Here is a 22,655-nt window from a genome sequence, read left to right on the forward strand (position 1 = left end):
GTGCCTTTTCTACTCACAGAATTAATTTCTAGGTATGTATTGCCTTTACTCAATTAATATAGGTTGACTTTATTCAAACTTAACATTTTTTAAAATTAATTTTGGAAATGTTCGCATTATATAACTATTGTAAGATAATTTAACTGATAAAGAGCATATTTGTAATCTTTATGCATGCTTTTCTAATACCGTTGACTTCATTTTATTGGATGTTATAAAAATCCAGTTCATTTATTTTTAAACAAAGCAAACAAATCTCATTGACATAAATCATGAGCCACAATAACGTTGCCAACTGTACTGGGTTCCCCAAATCAAACAATTTCATAGTTTTCCACTGGGGGAAAATGGGTATTTTTGTAGACATTTCATGCACATTGTCTGTGCATTTTTTATTATTTGTTTTCCTTTGTAAAAATACATTATTAGCATAAATTTAGTATGTTGAAATAAAGAGGTCACCTCTTTCTGTTAAGACATTGCAAAGACTTTTGGGGGTATCCACCCATTTATATAATGTCATGGAAAAATAAAGACCAGCTATAACAGTAGTTTTTAATTGCAAAATATTTGTGGAGTTATTAAAGTGGCTTGGGGTCAGCACCCTACATCACAAGACCATCTGATGGTAGGAGGCTATCTAATGTATTAATTAAACTGTCTGGTGTGATTGGGTACTTTTAAAAAAATAGGGTGGTTGCCCAGTGGGTTATTAAATTATCAGATGAGTTAAGTTACCAGTTTAACTAATATGTGAAAAATACAATAACAAAGGTCTGTGTTTTGAGTTTGTAATGACCAGTTAAATATCTTGGCTGGCTGCTACACTTCTAGGCCCAAGGCCTGGAAAAAACACAGACCAGGCCAAGTCAACACAAGACTCTGCATACAAGTTTCCAATCTCATTCCCCTAGTCCACAGTTTGAATACAGTAAAACATAAAAGTGAAAGGTGAACATATTGTGAAGAAAGATGAGTATAAACAAATAAATTACATTTAGATATTTACGCATACTAGAAAATTCCTCTATGTTATTTCCTCACCAAATAAATGCAGTGCACAGTACATGTAAAAATATCCCACCAAATAATGATTAACCCAATATACAAAAAGCAAAAACTAAGTTTGTGTTGGAATAGAAACTGAGAAGATGGGGGGTAAATGACGGCAGTCTAAATTCTTGAAGTAAAATTAATGTAAAAAAAAATATTGAAATCATGGTGCCATCCAGAAGTGAATGAAACAGAAAATAACAAAACAATCTTACCAACCTGAGTCCCAGCAAATGTGAAGTATTTTCTAGATAAAAGTCGGAGATAATGCCTTTCTCAAGAAATGTGAACTGACAGATGCTCGAATTCCCTCAGCACTGTTAGCGGTAGAGATTCTAGAAACAGGTGGGGGTGCCTGCATCATTTCAGACGTGTGATGTAATCGATGACATGTGAAGCTGCACACCTCCTGTGCATCACGTGACTGGTTTGGCTTACGAGGTACTGTATCAGTGTATATAAGATAAAGGTGGCATAGATTTGGTATATAAGAGTAGCAAGCTGGCAAATCTGTGCCTTGTGAATGGTATTCTCAAAGGCAGTGGAAATAATTTAAAAAAAGAGAGAGAAATCTTCTCTAATACAGTTAAAAAATGTCTTTTTTGCATGATGCTCCTCATCCATGGGCCACAGAAACACTTTCACTGGGTTCTGCTTAGTTAACGTGTTTCCGCATTTCATTGTAAGCATAAACATCCTGACCCACCAATAAAAAATAAAATACAAACAAATAGTCAAAGAACCAATATTCATGAGCCTGCAATGAATTATTTATAATGTGAATATGTGTCACAGTAATATTGCTGTTATACATATATGATGCTCAGAAAAGTCAAGGCCAGGACTGGGAAGTGTTGGTCCTGGAGAGCCACAGTGGTTACAGGTTTTCTTTCCAACCCTATTGCTTAATTAGAAACCAATCCTTGCCAGTCTCAGACTTTATTTAATTTTATGGTTTGTTAGTCTGCAATGTAAGGTTCTTATATTGTAGATTTTTTTCTTTCCATGGATATCATCCAAATGATTTGAAGCCTAAAACGTATAATTCTCACTCTGTCACATTTTTCTATTAAGTATTTTTTTATTAAATCAAACAGTGCATGATGAACACACACATAAATGGAAACAAGCTAGATGGAGAACTGATGGCTGCTTTGTATTGAAATAAGCAATTAAGGATGTGGAACCTTAACAAGCAAGACCACTAAAATAAAGCATCAAAATGTCACTTCAGCAATAAGTGCTTCATCAGCAATAATTGACTTCTCATTAAGAAACTGGGTTGGAACAAAACCCTGCAGCCACTGCGGCTGTCCAGGACCAGCATTGCCCACCCCTGGTCCAGGCTTACAAAGGTTTTCATTTATTTATAATTCTGACAATGTTTAATTTTAGGACTGGTGAGAGATGGCTTATCAGTGAGTGGGCTAATAGCAATTTTTGCCTGTTTCATATGCTGCCAACAGATGGTGTAGTGTTTATATGAAACATCAAGAAATAAATCTTTTTTTGAACCACTTTGCCAGAATGGTTTGGTGCTTCATGAAGCTTTGTGTCACCATCATTAGGTAGCGGTCATAAAAACATTTTCAAGTTAGTGAAGTTGGCTGAGTATGAAGAAGGAGATCAATATGGAGAGAAAGAACTGGGCTCTGAAGTCCTTGATATAAAAAAAATGACCAGGAAATATTTTAACAGAAACAGGATTTTCTTCATCAAATGTTTGGCAGCTGACAATTAGGCATCATCTTCAATCTCTTTCAATAGTTCAGATGCTGAAACCTTTAGCAGTAAAATGGTGTTGTCATTTTACATTGTTATTAAACCAGTTTTACATGATATTATGCTCCTACCAAACATTGTACCCTCATCAGTCTTATTGATAGATAATCAAGAGAGTAATGACATGCCTTGAGATCACGCCATTTCAACACCTAGACAAACTCTAAGGCAACTCAATATGAGTATGAGGATGATGGTCAATGGTGTTCTCTGGAATATTTAATATCCAAAAGTGAGCAGCATGAAGAATTTCAGTCTCCTGAAACTGCACCTAGCATAACAATACTGGTCAATGATTACAATGTAACAAATGCAAAAATATGATATTTGAACAGCTTAACAGAAAATGATGAATTTCGTGAGCTTAGATTTTTTCAAATCTATTATTTAGGTTAGCAAAGCCAAAATAAAAAGTTAGAATTGTCAAGGGTTCTATTACCTCTAAATAGTCTTGCTGTTTTGATAGTTGGGATGATAAAATTAAAATCACTTATAAGCTCAATTAGCATATCCCTCACATCATAACTGGTGTCTGACCCTGAAAAGTAGTCAATATTCATGAAATATTCATCCTCAATCATTCTGAGAGCTTCTTCACGTATATTCTGAAAGAGAGAGAGATAACTCAAGTTTATTTGTACTAACAGTTATTTTGCTCTTACTGCACAAATAGTACATTGTATGAACAAATAAATGTCAATTAGTTTAATGGATAAGACAATTACACTCGCAGCATTCATGAGGTTCCGTTGCCAGTTTTTAATGCTAAATAAAGTAATGCTAAATTAAAAAGGTGGTCTGATTAATGCTAAATATATAATCATGACAGTGCTGTAGTGATTAACAGTGCTGCCTCTGAGTTCTATTCCCAGTTTGGTCTCTGTTGTATGCCAGGTTAATTGGTGATTCAATAAAAGAGAAATGGTGGACTTGTGTCTGAGTGTGCTCTGTAGTGGAGTGGGTGCCCTTCCAGACAGTTTCTGCCTTCTTGTTGATGCAGTACAGAGCTCATAAATGAATGATTGTAAGTAATGGAAATGTAAAATATATGATAATATTTTATGCTAAAATAGTTGCTAGTTACTGTGTAAGAAAATGCAATTGTCCAATTTTCCCACACTTTTTAAAAAAGTTGGGAAATTAACTAAAGAGGAGGAGTTTACCATGAATCCTTACTTCCACCCTTGTTCTACTGCTCTAAATCATTAAAACCAGAAGATGTGTTCTTCATGAGCTTACAACTGCAGTGGGAAACACATTCACAATACACAATTATGTAACACCATTTTTAATAAATGGTAAAGAAGTGAAATTTACATGTACACTTGGATACTTCATTCATGTAAATTATTTGAAAATTCATTTAAAGTCTAATACTTACTGGAGAGGGAGTCAGTCTGCCTAGTAACACTGTTATAACAGATAGTCTGATACCTTTAACAAACTTATTGAATGGGATCGGAGGGTGTATTAGCATCAATGTGTTGACGTTATGATGTCAATGTATTAGCTCAATGTTTTCTCAGTTAAATAGACTTTCTTCATCAAAAGACTAATGCTAGTAAATTCTTCCTCTCTTTCTGTGGTAAAGCAAGTTATAATTTATAAAAGTTATAAAAGGATCTCTCACTCAACATCTCGGAAAAAGAGTGGAAGGTAGCAATGCATAGAATTCAATTGAGCTCCATATCCGCAAAGCATAGAATTATTCAACACAAAATTATATATCAAGCACATCTGTCTCACTTAAAATTGTCCAAAATGTTTCCAGGGCAAGATCCAACCTGTGAATGTTGCAATCGAGCTCCAGCCTCACTAGGCCACATGTTTTGGTCATGCACCAAATGAACATAATTCTGGAACAAAATCTTTAAATGCCTTTCAGACAGCCTTGGTGTCACAATCCCTCCTAATCCACTAACAGCTGAGTTTGGTGTACTTCCAGATGGGCTTAAAGTAGAGAAGTACAAACAAACTGTATTTGTCTTTACTACACTACTGGCATGTGGACTTATCTTGCTCAGCTGGAAGAATTCTAACTCTCCTATTTTAAGTCAGCGGGCAATTGATGTTACATACTATTTCAAATTGGAAAAAATCTAATTCTTACTTAGAGGATCTGTACAAAACTTTTTCAAAACATGGCAGGATCTAATCAATAACATTTTTAGAATAAACATTGTCACACAAGAGTGACTAGGAGGGAGCTGAGTGGACCAAGTGGAGGTAATTACCCTGCAAGCCATGGGGTGGCAGGGTGTTCTAAACCTACTTTGTTATCTCTGCAGGCCAAATATGTGAAAACCTGCCTGATTTAACATAATTTCCGCCGTGCAGACAGATGGCACTTCTGGTTCACGGTGTGCAGAATGACGTCACTACCGGCTCCAGTGCACAGAATGATGTCACTTCCAGTTCCGGGCAGATGACATCACTTCCGGTTCACAGCATATAAAACCACCATCTTTGAAAACCTCATCAGTTTAGTCCTGGACCTCAAATTGACTACAACAACAACTTGTTTTCTTTAACCTTTTGCAGCCAGGGACAATATACAGGTGGCTGCCCCAAACCTTTCCAGTGTGTTGAGACTCATTCTTTTACAGCATTTAAACTGAGGAAGCAGATTCTCTCTCTCCTGTTTTTTTTAACTCTATTTATTTTTATTAATTTATTAATTTTATTTATTTACTTATTTTTACTAGCTTAAAGTTTTACTCTGTTGGCCAAGCTCTCTTTCTCATGGGTGGGGGTTGATTTGATTCAAACCTATTTTTATAAAACTTGACTTATTTGAATTCAATGTTATTTGATTTTAATAAAATCAACAACATCAAAAAAAAGCAAGTTATAATTTTGATTTGGGAGCATGGCTGGAACTTACCAGTTTATTTAGAAAATTTGCTGCTATGACCATGGCAGTCTGTTTTGAGACTCCATTTTCCCATCCAGGTGATAACATATACTGGAAAACAAGGACATAATTACATTTTTCAACACTTATGTAGATTTCTTTCCCTCACTATGTATTTGTCTATTGACTATTATATGCTCCTATAATACCAAATATATAGAGTGATACAATATTAAGAAAGATAGACCTCAACATCTACTTCTTTGATCAATTACTCCTTTTAAAATCTTGCAAATTTCACATTACCAAAATAAGTTTCCATAATATAATGAGGTTATAAGAAAAATAATACAACATATTCACATAACAGAAGGTTATAACAGGGTAGCCTGAAACAGAGGAGGATGGTACAAAGGAACCAGCATGTGTTTTGTTGAGGTCATTCTCTCTTCACAATAAGAAAGCTAAACAACTACTTTTAAGAATTTCATGTTGACATATTCAACCACCATGTGGTGTTATGGGTCCACAGCTCGTTGAGAAAAGGCCATTCATTTTAAATAATCACCGCACCCGAGGCGGCTTCGTGAGGCGTTGTTAGCGAGCCGGGGCAGTCGTCGATGTGGGCGTTTCTCACCGTGTGCACAGGTGAGGAACTGCCCACTTTCGTGATTGCTCCCGTGGCTAATGCTACAGCTGTAATGGCCCCTCACGTTTTAAAAAGAAGCGCGAGTCGGTTGTGGGGGGAAAAAAGAAAAACGATCGGAGAGAAAAAGGAAAGAAAAGAGAGGACGGAGGTTACAGGGAGCGAGTGTGGAAGCAGGCGGTGCCGGAGAGAGACAGACACGCGGTGCGTGCATGTGGTGAGCGCGATCGCGCTCGTGGGCAGCTGTATGGAAGCTGGGTGTTAGGCCAACACCTAGACGTTTGAGTTGAGGTTGCTCCCGCTGAGTGAGCAGGTAGCGGGAGTGCCTAGAGGAAAGCGACTGGCAGCAGAGAGGCCATGGAAAGGCAGCGGAAGTCGGGAGACTTGGTGCTGGAATCCCCAACGTGGGCGACCTGGCCGTTGGTTGGAAACCAAGTTCTCCGGGACTGGGATGAGTGCCATACCGAAGCCAGGGATCGGGAGGTCTCCAGTCTCGTGCGTGTGATGTAGGAGGGCAGCTGCAGAGAGCGTCTTGCCTGCTGCTTGGCCCTTACGGGATAAGCAGGTGAGACGCTAACAAACGCTAACAGAAAAGAAGCACCGAGCTTGTTTGTTGTTGTTTTAAAGATTGCTTCCACAAGAAGATTTTAACCTCTCGTTTTTAAGGATGTGTTTGTTTTTCTATTTATTGATTTTTAACCTTCACGTGTTCTTTTTATGGATTATTTATTTAATGAACATTGAATGGACTGCACTATTTATTTGAACACTTTTTGTTGGTTTTAAATAAAAGCACTACTCATTTTTGCACCACCCCTTGCTCAAGTGTTTATTTGCCTCCACTGACTAGCTCACTCGGTAACATTATCGACGGTGTTGGGTTCATGTGCTTCCAACAGCAAAGGGAGTGTGGAGCCAGAACCCACATCGTCACACACCAGATTTACAAAATAATCATCACATGAAGCATATGTAGTCATTTAAATTGCAGAGAAGAGCAGAGACACATTCTACCATTAAAAATGGGCCCTCTTAAAGGCAGCATTGCTCATTCCATTATATATCATATACATATATTAGTTTAATTTAACATAACATCTACAGTATCCAAGTTAAATGTAATGTTTGGTACAGATTTTGTCTCTTACATTAGGAATTATCCATCCACCCTCTTGATTGTTAACACCTAGAAGATATGGCACATTGTTAAATGTTTTGGATGAAAGTATCTCAAGAGGATCCTTAGGCAGAAGATTTCCATCTATCACCGGAGTCATTGCTAATTCACACAGCTGGGGAAAAACAAAGGGTATAAAACATATAACATAAAGATCTAACCATTGTAGTGGTTAACAATGGAAAAACACAGCAGCCTATTCACAGTTTAAATATACTGATCAGCCATAACATTAAAACCACCTGTGTAATACTATATATGCCCCACACATGCTATCAAAATAGCTTTTACCCATCGATACATGGACTCCCCAAAACCTCTGAAGGTGTCATGTGGTATCTGGCACCAAGACATTAGCAGCAAATCCTTTAAGCCCTGTAAATTGTGATGTAGGGTCTCCATGGTAGGGACTTGTTTTCCAGCACATCCCACAGATGCTTAATCAGGCCGAGATCTAGGAAATCTGGAGACCACGTGAACACCTTGAACTCTTTGTCATGTTCCTCAAGCCATTCCTGAACATTTTTTTGCAGTGGAGCAAGGTGGATTATCTTCCTGAAAGAGGCCACTGCCATCAGTGAATACCATTGCCATGAAGAGGTATACATGGTCTGCAACAATCTTTAGGTAAGTGATACGTATCAAAGTAACATCCACATGAATGCCAGGATCCAAGGTTTCCCAGAAGAATGATGTCCAAAGTACAATATACTGCCTCCTCTGGCTTACCTTCTTCCTCTAGTGCATACTGCTAACATCTCTTCCCCAGGTAAACCATGCACACCTGGCCATCCATTTGATGTAAAAGAAAACATGATTCATCAGACCAGGCCACCTTCTATTGTTCCATGGTTCATTTGTGATACTCATGTGTTCATTGGAGGCACTTTTGGTGGTGGACAGGGGTCAGCATGGGCCTGCCTCCATGCAGCCCAATATGCAGCAAAATGTGATGCACTGTGCAGTCTGATTCCTTTCTCTCATGATCAGCATTAAATTTATTAGCGATTTGTGCTACAGTAGCTCTTCTGTGGGATTGGACCAAATGCGATAAGCCTTCACTTGTCATGCACATCAATAGACCATGGACGTCCATGAGCCTGTTGTCACTCTGTTGTCCTTCCTTGGACCATGTTAGTAGGTACTAACCACAATTTGGTCCTTGTCATAATAGCTCATATCCTTACTCTTGCCCATTTTTCCTGCTTCTAACAGATCGCCATTAAGAACTGACTGTTCATTTTCTGCCTAATATTTCCCACCAATCAACAGGTGCCATGGTAACAAGATAATCAATGCAATTCACCTCACTTGTCAGTAGTTTTGATAAATGTGCAACCAGTTACCAGTAAAAAAAAATTAATATATAAAAGACATTTTCTTTAGTGAGGAAGCAGTATTAACCTTAGTGCTGTACCATCAGAAACTATTGATTATTATTCACTAGCAGAATACCCGCGCTTCGCAGCGGAGAAGTAGTGTGTTAAAGAAGGTACGAAAAAGAAAAGGAAAAATTTTAAAAATAACGTAACATGGTTGTTAATGTAATTGTTTTGTCATTGATATGAGTGTTGTTCTCATATCTATCTATATATATATATATATATATGTTGTTCTCATATCTATCTATATATATATATATATATATATATATATATATGTTGTTCTCATATCTATCTATATATATATATCTCTATCTATCTATCTATATATATATGTTGTTCTCATATCTATCTATAAATATATATACCCGCGCTTGGCAGCGGAGAAGTAGTGTGTTAAAGAAGGAAAGAGAAAGAAAAGGAAACATTTTGAAAATAACGTAACATGATTGTCAAAGTAATTGTTTTGTGTATTTGGCGGCTGCGTCACGAAGTTGTTTTCGGTAGCTGCATCAGAAAATGTACCACGACGTCTGACACGCCTCCTTTTTACAGTTTTCTCACAGCTTGGATTGCTGCTGTCATATATATACACACACATATATATATATATACATATATATACACATACATATCTTCATATCTACATATCTATATACATATCTACATATATATATATACATACCTATCTACATCATATATACACACATATACATACATACACACACACAAATTATATATATATGTGTGTATGTATGTATGTATGTGTGTGTGTGTGTGTGTGTGTGTGTGTATATATATATATATACATACATACATATATATACACATACTTAATATACTTGTGTGTATGTTTGTATGTGTCTATATGTGTGTGTATAGCTTTGGTCACTGAGTGCAAGGGAGAAATAATAAAATATAGTCTATAAGTTATTAAACAGTAAAACATTAACGTTTTAAGAAGTACAGGTACATTGAGCACTACTGGAGTGGTTGCGGGTAAACTACATTTTAAAGACTGTGTAACACAACAGGTAATAACTAACAGCAGCTAAAATGTATATGGATCATCTCTCGGTAGGAGATCCCTTTTGGAAGGCGCTACACGACGGCTGTGGTATAGAAATTACATTTTCTATGTGAACGTTCAAATTTGTGCCTCTGGTAATGTGCCTTACCGGCATTTAAAGAAAATTAGTTTTGTGTCCTCTGCAGTGTTAAGAGAGAAGGCTTTGGTTTGGGATAAAAGGAAAAAAGGTGTAAAGAAAGGAAAGTTGCCTTTTTCTTTTATATAGTACAGAGAGATGTGTTCGCTGACGTTATGATCCCCTTTTGGGGACAGTCGCGGTGGGTCTTGTGTAGACTGTTGAGACGCCCCCGCCATTAAGCCACTGTGATGGCACTGTCAGTCCTCCACTCCTGTGCGTGTCTTCATAATCCGAGGTGAGGACCTCATAATCGTATACGTGCAAAAGAAAGTGTGAATCGCCTTAATATTATTTTGCCGTGGTGTAGAAAAGGGGTCCCGTGTTTGCACTTGTCTGGGCTATAGCGCAGGGGGAGGATGAAAAAATTAAAAGTGCTCACTTTGACTTAAGGCAGAAGCGCAGTCAGCGTCTCAAAGGCCGGCACAGCTATGCACGCGCGCTGGCTGCTCGACTTTTGCTGGGCAGGAGACCACAGTTTTGCAGACACGTTCATGATATCAAAAGTCTCCGCGCTCTTTGGAGGTCATTCATATATATATATATATATAGCAAAATACCTGCCCTGCGGAGAAGTAGTGTGTTAAAGAAGTAATGAAAAAGAAAAGGAAACATTTTAATAATAACGTAACATGATTGACATTGTCATGAGTGTTGCTGTCATATAAATGCCTGCCTAAATAAGTCACCCTCGCTTTGCTCTTACTTTATTTACCGTTCATTTAATCATGGCTAATGGCGGAAAAATTATAAAATGGAAGGAGGATGGCTTTACCAAAACAATTATTGATGGCGAATCAATTATTCATAAAGCTTGAATTGGTGATCAGTTTTTCTGTGTTAACCTCATATTTTTTCATACTTCTTCTCAAACTAAGGTGGTGCGAGGGTAAAATTAATCGGGATGCGCTGATCAATGTAATCGGTGTACCAGTAAATCATGCATTGACAAAAGCTCCCCTTTGCTTGTAATGCAAAGTGTGATTAAATGCATTATTTTTAACGCGTTATGGAGCACATGCATCGAAGCTTCTCAGCTGTGCTTGTGCTAAGAAAAGGAAACGTTTTAAAAATAACGTAACACGATTGTCAATGTAACCTTTTGTAAGTAGTGCCTGGAGGATTCAGTGTGCAGAAACTCTAGATTAACTGTATTAACTTGTGGATTTTTCTGTGAGTATTTGGTGGCAGTCTGACGAAGTTGCTTCGGAAGACGGCGTTAGCCGCGGAGCTCAGCTCAGAGCGAAATTAGATGAATGAGAGGGGAGATGATGACGTGACTCCCCCACCCGCCTTAACTGTCAATCTCCCACAAACACAGTCTCTCGAAATTTGCATAAGCACACCCCTTCACATACAATTTTAACTGTATCCCGCATTACCTGTGGGCATGTGAAACGCCAGCGGTAGCCTGTCTATGAACTTAATTTAAAGTTTAGGTTTACACCTTGCTTTCTTTCCGAGGTAGCAGCACTCATGAATATGGTAGTATATGTCACTCGTTCGCTTCTTATTGTTTCGCTCCCTTCTCAATTATATAATGCAATATAATTTCTTAAGCGCTTTTTGGAGGTCTTCCTGGTTTTCTACGTACTGCGTTGACAGTCAGTTCACGTGATTACGTGGGAGGCGTGATGATGTCACACGAACCTCCGCCCCCCACATCATTCCAGCTCAACTCCATTACAGTTAATGGAGAAAAATACCTTCCAGTTATGACCATTAGGCGTAGAATTTCGAAATGAAACCTGCCCAACTTTTGTAAGTAAGCTGTAAGGAATGAGCCTGCCAGATTTCAGCCTTCTACCTACACGGGAAGTTGGAGAATTAGTGATGAGTGAGTGAGTGAGTGAGTGAGTGAGTGAGTGAGTGAGGGCTTTGCCTTTTATTAGTATAGATTAAAAAAACTTTCAGGGTTAGGGTAGAAAGGAAACCTGTCATTGTAATCAAATGATATTGGAACAATGGATATAAATATTTGCTTACAATTGTATACAATATATGGCAATTACTTATAATTAAATGTATAATAATTTATCAATAAAGGATCTATCTATTGTCACAGGCAGCTGGGGGTGGAGCCCAGCTGGGACGCACGAGGGGACCGAAGGAGGGCTGGTGCCTCCTCCCGACTACAAGGGGGCGACCACCCTGGTTTTGTTGGTGGCCTCGGGTAGGGGGCTCGGAAGCCCAACCCTGTAGGGGCCGGTGGCCACCGCCAGGCGGTGCCCCGGTGTCTGAAGAACCCTGGAGACCAGCACTTCCGTCACACCAGGAAGTGCTGGGGGGAAGAAGAATGGGGACACCCAGAAGCTTCCGGGTGCACAGCCGGCACTTCCGCCACACTGGGGCGTGTCCGAGGAGGAATGCCGGGAAGCAGCTGGAGCCCATCCGGGGTGTGATAAAAGGGGCCGCCTCCCAACAGTCGAGAGCGGAAGTCGGGTGGAAGAAGGACGGAGCTGGAGAGAGTTCTGGAGGCGGCCAAAAGAAGAGGCTCAAAGGACTGTGAGGCCTGGACTTTTGGGGGATCGGTGCTGGAGGCACTGGGACGTGCACTAAAAATTTGTAAATATTGTATATAGTTGCGGTGAATAAACATGTGTGTGGAGAAACAATGATGTCCGTCTGTCTGTGTCTGGGTCCCGTTCCACACTATCTATCTATCTATCTATCTATCTATCTATCTATCTATCTATCTATCTATCTATCTATCTATCTATTTTCTACTTAGTAGTGGGCCTACTATTTTTCATTCTCATTGTCCACAAAGTGAAGCTGCTTGAAAGACCTAAATTAAAATTTCAATATTTGAAACTATTGTCTGTTGTTCTTATTGAAAATGTAGTAAGTACATTAAATAATTTAAATCTGCATAGTGCTATTATAGGGAATTTGCATAGGGTGAATCTTTCTTATTTACAACAATTTCAGATTAATTTGTGATATATTAAAGAAAACATAATAGTAACATAAAGGAAGCATAATACATACTAAAAAGTAAAGGCAATGCCTTTACTCCTTGATACTAACCATGCATGGTGAAATTTCAATTATTTCCTTTATTGTTTTTTTCCTCAAACATTCAACGATGGATGTTGAGTCAGTTAAAGAACAGTTTCCCATCGCAGCAAGCTTCTGTAATACAAACCAGAATCAGAAAGTACATTTTGAAATGGTGCTTCAATACAGTAGATGACATATCTCTACATGTTCCACCAAAGGACTTCTGCACCAGTGACATGGAAATGTTAGCAAAAGATTTAATATATGGTGATAACCTGTAAAAAATTTTGAAAGGATTTATAAAATCTATAACAGATGAAAACTGATGTCTCTTTGATTGGTGAGACAGATGTTCTTCTTCTTCAAACTTCCTTATAAAATAACCTTTTTAGTTTCCATAGAGCTGTAAGCTAAAATTGGAAATACACTTTACCTTGCATTCCTAAGAATCAATTGGCAATAAAATAAAATCCTCACCTGTGCTTTTTGCTTTGGGTTTCTGTCCAGAAATGTAGAATGTAGAATGACACCACTCTGACTGATGATCCTGTGAAACAGACCTGCTGATAAGGGAGATAAAGCCTAAAACAAAAAATATACATACATATTTATTTATAGGTAATTTTTACTATGGTTTAAATCCATTTCAGTTATTGTAACATTTTATATTAAATGAAAAAAGATAATGAAGCAGAAGGTTGCTTTTATTTGAGAGTGAAGAGTAATATGACAAAAATAAACTTTCGTTTTCAGAGACAATATCAGTGGTGGCTTGCTACAGTTAACACTACATCAATGGCTGATGAGAAATTGCCACTGGTAAACATAACTGAGCATAGTTATTACTTTGGAAAAATGTTCGTTAAACTGATTATGTTTCTTCTCTGTATTTTGAACATTTAACAGAAATTTAGTTTTTACTCTGTTTGCTCAGTTTAAGTAGAATATTTCCTGTGTCCCATACTAAATAATGTGCATAATGAGAAAAACTCTTCTTGTGTAAAATAAGTTAAATATAGTTCAGCAATGCAGTATTATCATGAATTAAGTTATGATGATATATTAACAAATACTCAATATATGCAGTTAGTTACAATACAGATTAATCCTTCCTTCATGTTTGTCAACGATTTTATGCTGACCATGGATTTACTCAGCTGTCATGTTGTTCCAAAAAAGCTTTAGCTAGTGTTTTCTGGGACCAAGCATTTTATACAGTGCATCATATGTTTATTTGTTCTTTATGTTATGCCAGACACTTTTTGGCCACATGCTTCCTTCTCAATACTACCAAGTTTAAACAACTATGTCAGCAAGATTTCTAACTTTGGAAATAAGTCTTTTATATTCTACAGTCATATTTTCCATATTACGGACAATATGTATTTTTATCTCAAATGTGTTATTTTATTCAGATGTTCATAGAACCTTTCCTCTTTCACCAACTAGTCATCAAATTAATAGATAAGGTTTACAGACAAGATAAGATAGATAAGACAATCTGTAGACATCTGTTTTGAAATAGCCCTACTATGTGATGTTTTTTAATTGTCAGCAGTAATGCTGTGCTGAGTTTTCTAGAAATATTTTGCCATATTATAAGATAGCAACACACATGGTACATTTAGATGAGCCACACATACAACCAAGTTTATTATGCCACATGCCAACCTGACAAACCAATCTCCACAATCAGATAGATAGATAGATAGATAGATAGATAGATAGATAGATAGATAGATAGATAGATAGATAGATAGATAGATAGATAGATAGATAGATAATCATTAAAAGTAGTACTTCTTATTGTCCATCTTCGTCCTTTTCCAGTTCTATGTGGAGTTGATGTGCCTGATCAACCTTCTCCAAAAAGCTCATTCCTGTACCTCCTCCCCACTCAGACCCTTTTCCTTTAAATCATCTTTAACTTCACCCATCAAGCCCCACTTTGGCATTCCTTGTTTTCTCTTCCCCTGTACGTCCATTCCCATCACTCTTTTGCCCACGTATTCATTGTTTCTCCTCACCACTTATCCATACCACTTCAACCTACTTTCTTAGATATCTCTCCCATTTTTGTTGTGCTTCCACATGTCTCATTTTTTATTCTGTCCTTGTCTGTAACTCCACACATCCAACTCAACATTGTCTTTTCTGCCACATCTAAATTCTCCTGCTCTCTGTTTACTGTTCATGTCTCAGCTCCATATATCATTGCTTGTCTTACCACTATCTTAAAAACCTGACCTTTAACCTTCACCTTAATTCTTCAATCACGCAATACTCTTGATACCTTTTTCCAGTTGTTCCACCCACACTGCATTCAATGGGTTATCTCTGCATTTAATTTTCCATCTTGGGCTACCACTGATCCTAGATATTTAAATTTATCCACTCTTTTCAATAGTTCACCCTGCAGGCTAATCTCTGGAAACTGATTATATTTAAACCTCTTATATTCTATCTTCTTCCTATTTATCTTCAGTTGTTTTCTTTCTAAAGCCCTTCCTCATTCTTTCAACTTCCTCGCCACATCCAAAACTAGATCAAAGAAGTTATGATTTAAAGATCATTGGCGTAGACCTTCTCTAGTTGGTATCTTGTCTGTGACCCAACTCCTCACTCCCTCATACATATAATGGACAATCATCACATACTTCTCTGGTACTCCTTTATCTCTGAGACTAATACAAAAAAGAAAAATATTTTGGTTCAACTTACATGAATAGATACACTCATAGCACCTGCAGACTCCCCAAATAAAGTTACAGAGTTGGGGTTGCCACCAAAATTTACGATGTTGTCTTGAACCCACCGCAGAGCGGCCAGCTGATCATACAGACCTAAATTTCCAAGTGCCTGGTTATCTCCTGTGCTGTTTTATAAAAAAGAAAAAAACCTTTTTAGCATTTCATATTGTGTGGCTTTGTAAAAATAATAAATAAGTTTTCTTTCATTCATAATACAGATAACATTACATCCTACTTTGCCTGTTTTCCCCCAGTGTCTGTGTGGGTTATTTCAATAGGCAGCTTTAAATTAGCGTCATATGTGTAAGTGAATGTGCCCCATAATGAATTGCTCCTTGCCACGCACCAAGGTCAGATATTTGAAGGCTGAATGTATATAAAAACAATTACTGACAAAAACTGAATGGAATAACAAAGAAAAAATCTAAACGTTCAAAGTGTTTCTAGTGATACAGCATGAGTAGGAAACAATGCCAAACAGCAGTTATCACAACCATCAACTATAAAGGCATATCACCCTGCTAAAAAATCACAGGTTCAGACCTCTAAAGCTACAGTGCCATCACAGTTTATTGTTTCAGATCTGTTCCACTTTTTGCAGAGACTTAAACTGATCTACTTATTTATTAAATTTAACGATGGGATTCTTATAGCAGACTAAAGATAATGTAACTGATTAAAATCACAGAACCAAATGTAGTGTTTATTTTAAAAGGTTAAAGCATATAAAATATTCCTCCCAAAAAACAACTTTGTTCACTTTGAATTTATATTCACATTTTCATTTCACACCTAAAAAAAAGCCCGAGTATGCTGTTTTGACTTATTGTCCTAGTTCCATCCTATATTTCAGAATGCCTTTCACCTTACACTCCAAATTGTAACCTTAGATCTTCAAATGAGTGTCTGCTTATAATTGAAAGAGCTAAACTTAAAAGAAGTGGTGAGGCAGCCTTCTTCTGTTACGCACCTAAAATCTGGACTAGCTTACCAATAGGAATTCACCAGGCTAGTACGGTGGAGCACTTTACAAAACTGCTAACACCCTATTGTTTTTAAAATGGCTTTCTTATAGCTTAATTTTAGTGTAACCCTGATATTCTGTATATGCATTTAATTATCATTTTATCATGACTGTGCAATTTGTACTCACCCCTACTTTCTCTGCTGTTCTTTTTCCGGTTTTCTATGGTGGTGATCTGCACCACCACCACCTGATCAAAGCACCATGCAATCCCTACATTGATTTATTGAAGGCCAGATGTCCACATGACCATTATCATCTAATTCTTCCACGTGAAGCCTGAAAACCATGAGGACTGATTGAGGTCATTTATGTTATGTAGAATGCCTAGAAGGGGCTGTGGGGTCTCGTGGCCTGGAACCCCTGTAGATTTTGTTTTTTGTTTCTCCAGCTGTCTGGAGTTTTTTTTTTTTTTTCTCTCCTCCCTGGCCATTGGACCTTACTTTTACTCTATCTTAATTAGTATTGCCTAATTTTATTTTAATATTTGTCTTTTTTCTCTTTCTTCATCCTGTAAAGCACTTTGAGTTATATCAGTTGTATGAAAATGTGCTATATAAATAAATGTTGTTGTTGTAACTCTATAAATACTTTTATTCAGTGAATGTTGCAATGCCCAACAAATAAACTCAAGGCATTGAGTTTCATAACATATCCGTGTTATGAACAAATATTTATCCACTAGTCCTTAAATTATCCAGAAATTATCAGAAACAAACCTTGGGTGGAACACCAGTTAACAAAAGGGTGTTATATTACACCAAGGTTGTACACCTGCTTGTCAGAAATCTACAATACTCAAAAGCAAACCAACCCAGAAACAAGAAGAATGAGTAAACTCCACATTTACATTACCCAGACTTGGCCCTATGGATCTATAAGGCAGCAGGGCTAACCAGTACAACAGAGTGTTACAGAATTTAGAAAAGCAAAAGCATAAGCAGGTAATATATCTGTTACACATATCCATTCATTAACTGAACTCTGTCCTCACAAGGTTTTCAGGAGATGGTGATTGTACTGTATATCAACATCAGATGCAAGGCAGGAATGAACTCTAGGATATCAGAAGAAACACAATTCAGGCAGCTAAGGCATATCAGGAATTGACATGCAATGGCTCTTCCACATTGGAGCTGGCGATTTGGTTTGCCTAACTGTTGTTGTTGTATATTGTTGTTAAGCAACAAGACAAAGATTGCAATAAAGGCATCACTTCTAGTCAAAAAATCAAGTATGAGGTCATTGAGTATTTTCTTTTTTTTACTTTTCAGAATGAATTATTCTGTTCATATCTACAAACCCTCCCTTAATTTGTAATCAAATTTGTATTAACTTGACACAAGAGTTTTACTTCAGACTGTTAATCTCATTTTGTTCTTTCAAAAGACTACATTTAAGGTGTTTTCAGGAGTCCGGAAAACACTTGGGGATTAAATAGTGAGAGAACTTGTTTGCCCATAATGAGAAATCTGAGATTCTTTACACCAATTGTTGCGTTAAACAAAGATGCAATTTATCTTAGCCTGTTGTGAAACTAGTCTGTTATGGCAAAGGTGTCATCGTTTCTAAGTGCAATAGTAAAAAAAGCTCATGTTTAGGTCAGAACTACAGTACTGTGAAATCAAAGTGGATTTGCAAAAATTTCTCAGAAGCAGCTTTATGCAACTCAGTAACTGAAATTAGCTCATACATTGTGATTCTGGTCATCAAGCAATTAAAACATTACTATTGTGGTGTAAAATGTAATATAATATACTACACATTTTTACACTTTGAATTAAGCACAACATAACATAAAATTCTCAAATCCACGTGGGGTTGCAGGAAGCTAAAGTATCAAATATAAGAAATTAACCAGCCTTGGATGGGTTGTGATTGCCTCAGGGATCAGCTCTCCAACACTCACATTCACTTGAGACAAATTTAAAGTTTCCCTTTGACCTAAAATATACATATTTAAGGATGTGGGAGGATAACATACATAGTTTTAAGACTAATTATTTTATGTCAGAAATATGACTAATGCTCAATCTATATTTGAGTTCAAGGTTATTGTAATTTCTGCATAGTACAATGAAACAATACCAATAAAGACAAATATAAAAAAGTATGCATAGAATGCAACCTAGACAGTATACACACACACACACACACATACGTATATATATATATATACAGTATAAAAAACGGTATATATACAGACACACACACACACACATACATATGCATCTATATATATATATATATATATATATATATATATATATATATATATATATATATATATATATATATATAGTGATGGACAGCCGGGTCCCATGCCCGGCCAGGATGCCTCTTCTGCATATGATATGTTCCGGGGGAGCCACCATAGGCAGCTCAATACCTCCCCCGGGACGCTTGGTGGCAGCCTCCCTGGTCGATGTTCATTCCCCAGTCTCCCGCATGGCTCCATGGGACATGGAGTCCTCCACAACCTGAGTGGGAGCTGGGGTGGCCGCTAGGGGGGGCTGCAAAGACTCAAGGACCCGGCTGGACAAGTCATCAGCCCCACCCAGAGGTGCATTTGGGACCAGGTGGTCAAGCACCTGGATCACTTCCGGGTGGTCTATAAAACGGGCCAGCCTCCACCACTAAAGGGCCAGAATCGGGAGGAAGAGGATGAGGTTACCTGAGAGAAGTGGTGGTGGAAGGCGAAGAATTGTTGTGTTGGTCTAAAGTGCTTTTGGGACTGTGTTAGGCCTCTGGGACACAGGGAAGATGTGTACCCATGGTTAAAGACTAAAATAAAATGCCTGTGTGTTTTGTACACGTGCCTCTGCGTAGTCTGTGCTGGGTCGTGCGCTATATGGCGTCTTTCACTATATATAGATATATATATAGCAAAATACCCGCGCTTCGCAGCGGAGAAGTAGTGTGTTAAAGAAGTAATGAAAAAGAAAAGGAAACATTTTAATAATAACGTAACATGATTGACAATGTAAATGTTTTGTCATTGTCATGAGTGTTGCTGGCATATATATATATATATATATATATATATATATATATATATACAGTATATATATATATATACAGTATATATATAGCAAAATACCCGCGCTTTGCAGCTGAGAAGTAGTGTGTTAAAGAAGTAATGAAAAAGAAAAGGAAACATTTTGAAAATAACGTAACATGATTGTCAATGTAATTGTTTTGTCATTGTTGTGAGTGATGAGTGTTGCTGTCATATATATATATATATATATATATACACATACAGTATATATACACACACATATATATACAGTGGTGTGAAAAACTATTTGCCCCCTTCCTGATTTCTTATTCTTTTGCAAGTTTGTCACACAAAATGTTTCTGATCATCAAACACATTTAACCATTAGTCAAATATAACACAGGTAAACACAAAATGCAGTTTTTAAATGATGGTTTTATAAATTTAGGGAGAAAAAATCCAAACCTACATGGCCCTGTGTGAAAAAGTAATTGCCCCTGAACCTAATAACTGGTTGGGCCACCCTTAGCAGCAATAACTGCAATCAAGCGTTATGATAACTTGCAATGAGTCTTTTACAGCGCTCTGGAGGAAGTTTGGCCCACTCATCTTTGCAGAATTGTTGTAATTCAGCTTTATTTGAGGGTTTTCTAGCATGAACCGCCTTTTTAAGGTCATGCCATAGCATCTCAATTGATTCAGGTCAGGACTTTGACTAGGCCACTCCAAAGTCTTCATTTTGTTTTTCTTCAGCCATTCAGAGGTGGATTTGCTGGTGTGTTTTGGGTCATTGTCCTGTTGCAGCACCCAAGATCGCTTCAGCTTGAGTTGACGAACAGATGGCCGGACATTCTCCTTCAGGATTTTTTTGGTAGACAGTAGAATTCATGGTTCCATCTATCACAGCAAGCCTTCCAGGTCCTGAAGCAGCAAAACAACCCCAGACCAGCACACTACCACCACCATATTTTACTGTTGGTATGATGATCTTTTTCTGAAATGCTGTGTTTCTTTTACGCCAGATGTAACGGGACATTTGCCTTCCAAAAAGTTCAACTTTTGTCTCATCAGTCCACAAGGTATTTTCCCAAAAGTCTTGGCAATCATTGAGATGTTTCTTAGCAAAATTGAGACGAGCCCTAATGTTCTTTTTGCTTAACAGTGGTTTGCGTCTTGGAAATCTGCCATGCAGGCCGTTTTGCCCAGTCTCTTTCTTATGGTGGAGTCGTGAACACTGACCTTAATTGAGGCAAGTGAGGCCTGCAGTTCTTTAGAGGTTGTCCTGGGGTCTTTTGTGACCTCTCGGATGAGTCGCCTCTGCGCTCTTGGGGTAATTTTGGTCGGCCGCCACTCCTGGGAAGGTTCACCACTGTTCCATGTTTTTGCCATTTGTGGATAATGGCTCTCACTGTGGTTCGCTGGAGTCCCAAACCTTTAGAAATGGCTTTATAACCTTTAACAGACTGATAGATCTCAATTACTTCTGTTCTCATTTGTTCCTGAATTTCTTTGGATCTTGGCATGATGTCTAGCTTTTGAGGTGCTTTTGGTCTACTTCTCTGTGTCAGGCAGCTCCTATTTAAGTGATTTCTTGATTGAAACAGGTGTGGCAGTAATCAGGCCTGGGGATGGCTACAGAAATTGAACTCAGGTGTGATACACCACAGTTAGGTTATTTTTTAACAAGGGGGCAATTACTTTTTCACACAGGGCCATGTAGGTTTGGATTTTTTCTCCCTAAATAATAAAACCATCATTTAAAAACTGCATTTTGTGTTTACTTGTGTTATATTTGACTAATGGTTAAATGTGTTTGATGATCAGAAACATTTTGTGTGACAAACATGCAAAAGAATAAGAAATCAGGAAGGGGGCAAATAGTTTTTCACACCACTGTACATACATATATATATATATATATATATATATATATATACATATATACACATACATCCACATATATATATACATATCTACATACACACACATATATACACACAAATACATATATATACATACACACATATATAAATAAACATATATATACATACATATCTACATATATACATATACACACACACACACATGCCTTGGGGACCTGTTACCCCAGCACTTCCGCCACACCAGGAAGTGCTGGGGGGAAGACTTTGGACGTTACCCGGAGAGCTGCCGGGAGGACAGCCGGCACTTCCGCCACGCTGGGGCGTGGCCAAGGGAGGAATGCCGTGAACACCTGGTGCTCATCCGGGTACTGAATAAAAGGGGCCGTCTCCATTCATTCGAAGCTAGAGTTGGGTGGAAGAAGGACGAGGCAAGAGAGAGCTGTGGAGGCGGCCCGAAGAAAAGGCATTGTGTGGCCAGGACTGAGTGCTTTGGGGTTTGTGCACAACTGGGTCTTAGTGGCCATTATTTGGGTCTGTGTGACCATTGAATTGTTATAAATATTGTAAATAAACGTGTGGTGGTTGAGAACAACATGTCCGCCTGTCTGTGTCAGGGTCAACTTCCACAATATCTACATATATACATATACACACACACACACATACACATATAAACATATATACATACATATCTACATATATACATATACACACACACACATATATATATATATATATATACACATATATATATTTACGCATATATACAGTCTTTAGGGTGCGAGCAACTGTTGCTGGGGGTGCCAGAATCCATGAAGGAAGAAAAATGAAAAACATTATTTGTACAAAATCTTAATTTATTTATCCATTCCTAAATAATTAAATGGGCAGGCTA

General features: G+C 37.7%; 1 protein-coding gene across 3 annotated transcripts in view; it reads right to left on the minus strand.

Moving 5' to 3' along the window:
• The window catches only part of LOC120535503 (carboxylesterase 5A-like), a 57,899-nt gene that overhangs the window by 12,048 nt on the left and 23,196 nt on the right, over window positions 1-22,655 (minus strand). For all 3 annotated transcript variants that reach the window (XM_039763399.1, XM_039763398.1, XM_039763400.1), the window contains 6 exons: window positions 15,824-15,977; window positions 13,580-13,684; window positions 13,130-13,234; window positions 7,484-7,627; window positions 5,720-5,800; window positions 3,275-3,440 (listed from right to left, as the gene is read on the minus strand). In XM_039763399.1, the coding sequence (XP_039619333.1) occupies window positions 3,275-3,440; window positions 5,720-5,800; window positions 7,484-7,627; window positions 13,130-13,234; window positions 13,580-13,684; window positions 15,824-15,977 (755 nt within the window). The remainder of the gene's footprint in view (window positions 1-3,274; window positions 3,441-5,719; window positions 5,801-7,483; window positions 7,628-13,129; window positions 13,235-13,579; window positions 13,685-15,823; window positions 15,978-22,655) is intronic.

Source organism: Polypterus senegalus, chromosome 9, assembly GCF_016835505.1.
Source record: "Polypterus senegalus isolate Bchr_013 chromosome 9, ASM1683550v1, whole genome shotgun sequence".
Taxonomy (NCBI): Eukaryota; Metazoa; Chordata; class Cladistia; order Polypteriformes; family Polypteridae; genus Polypterus; species Polypterus senegalus.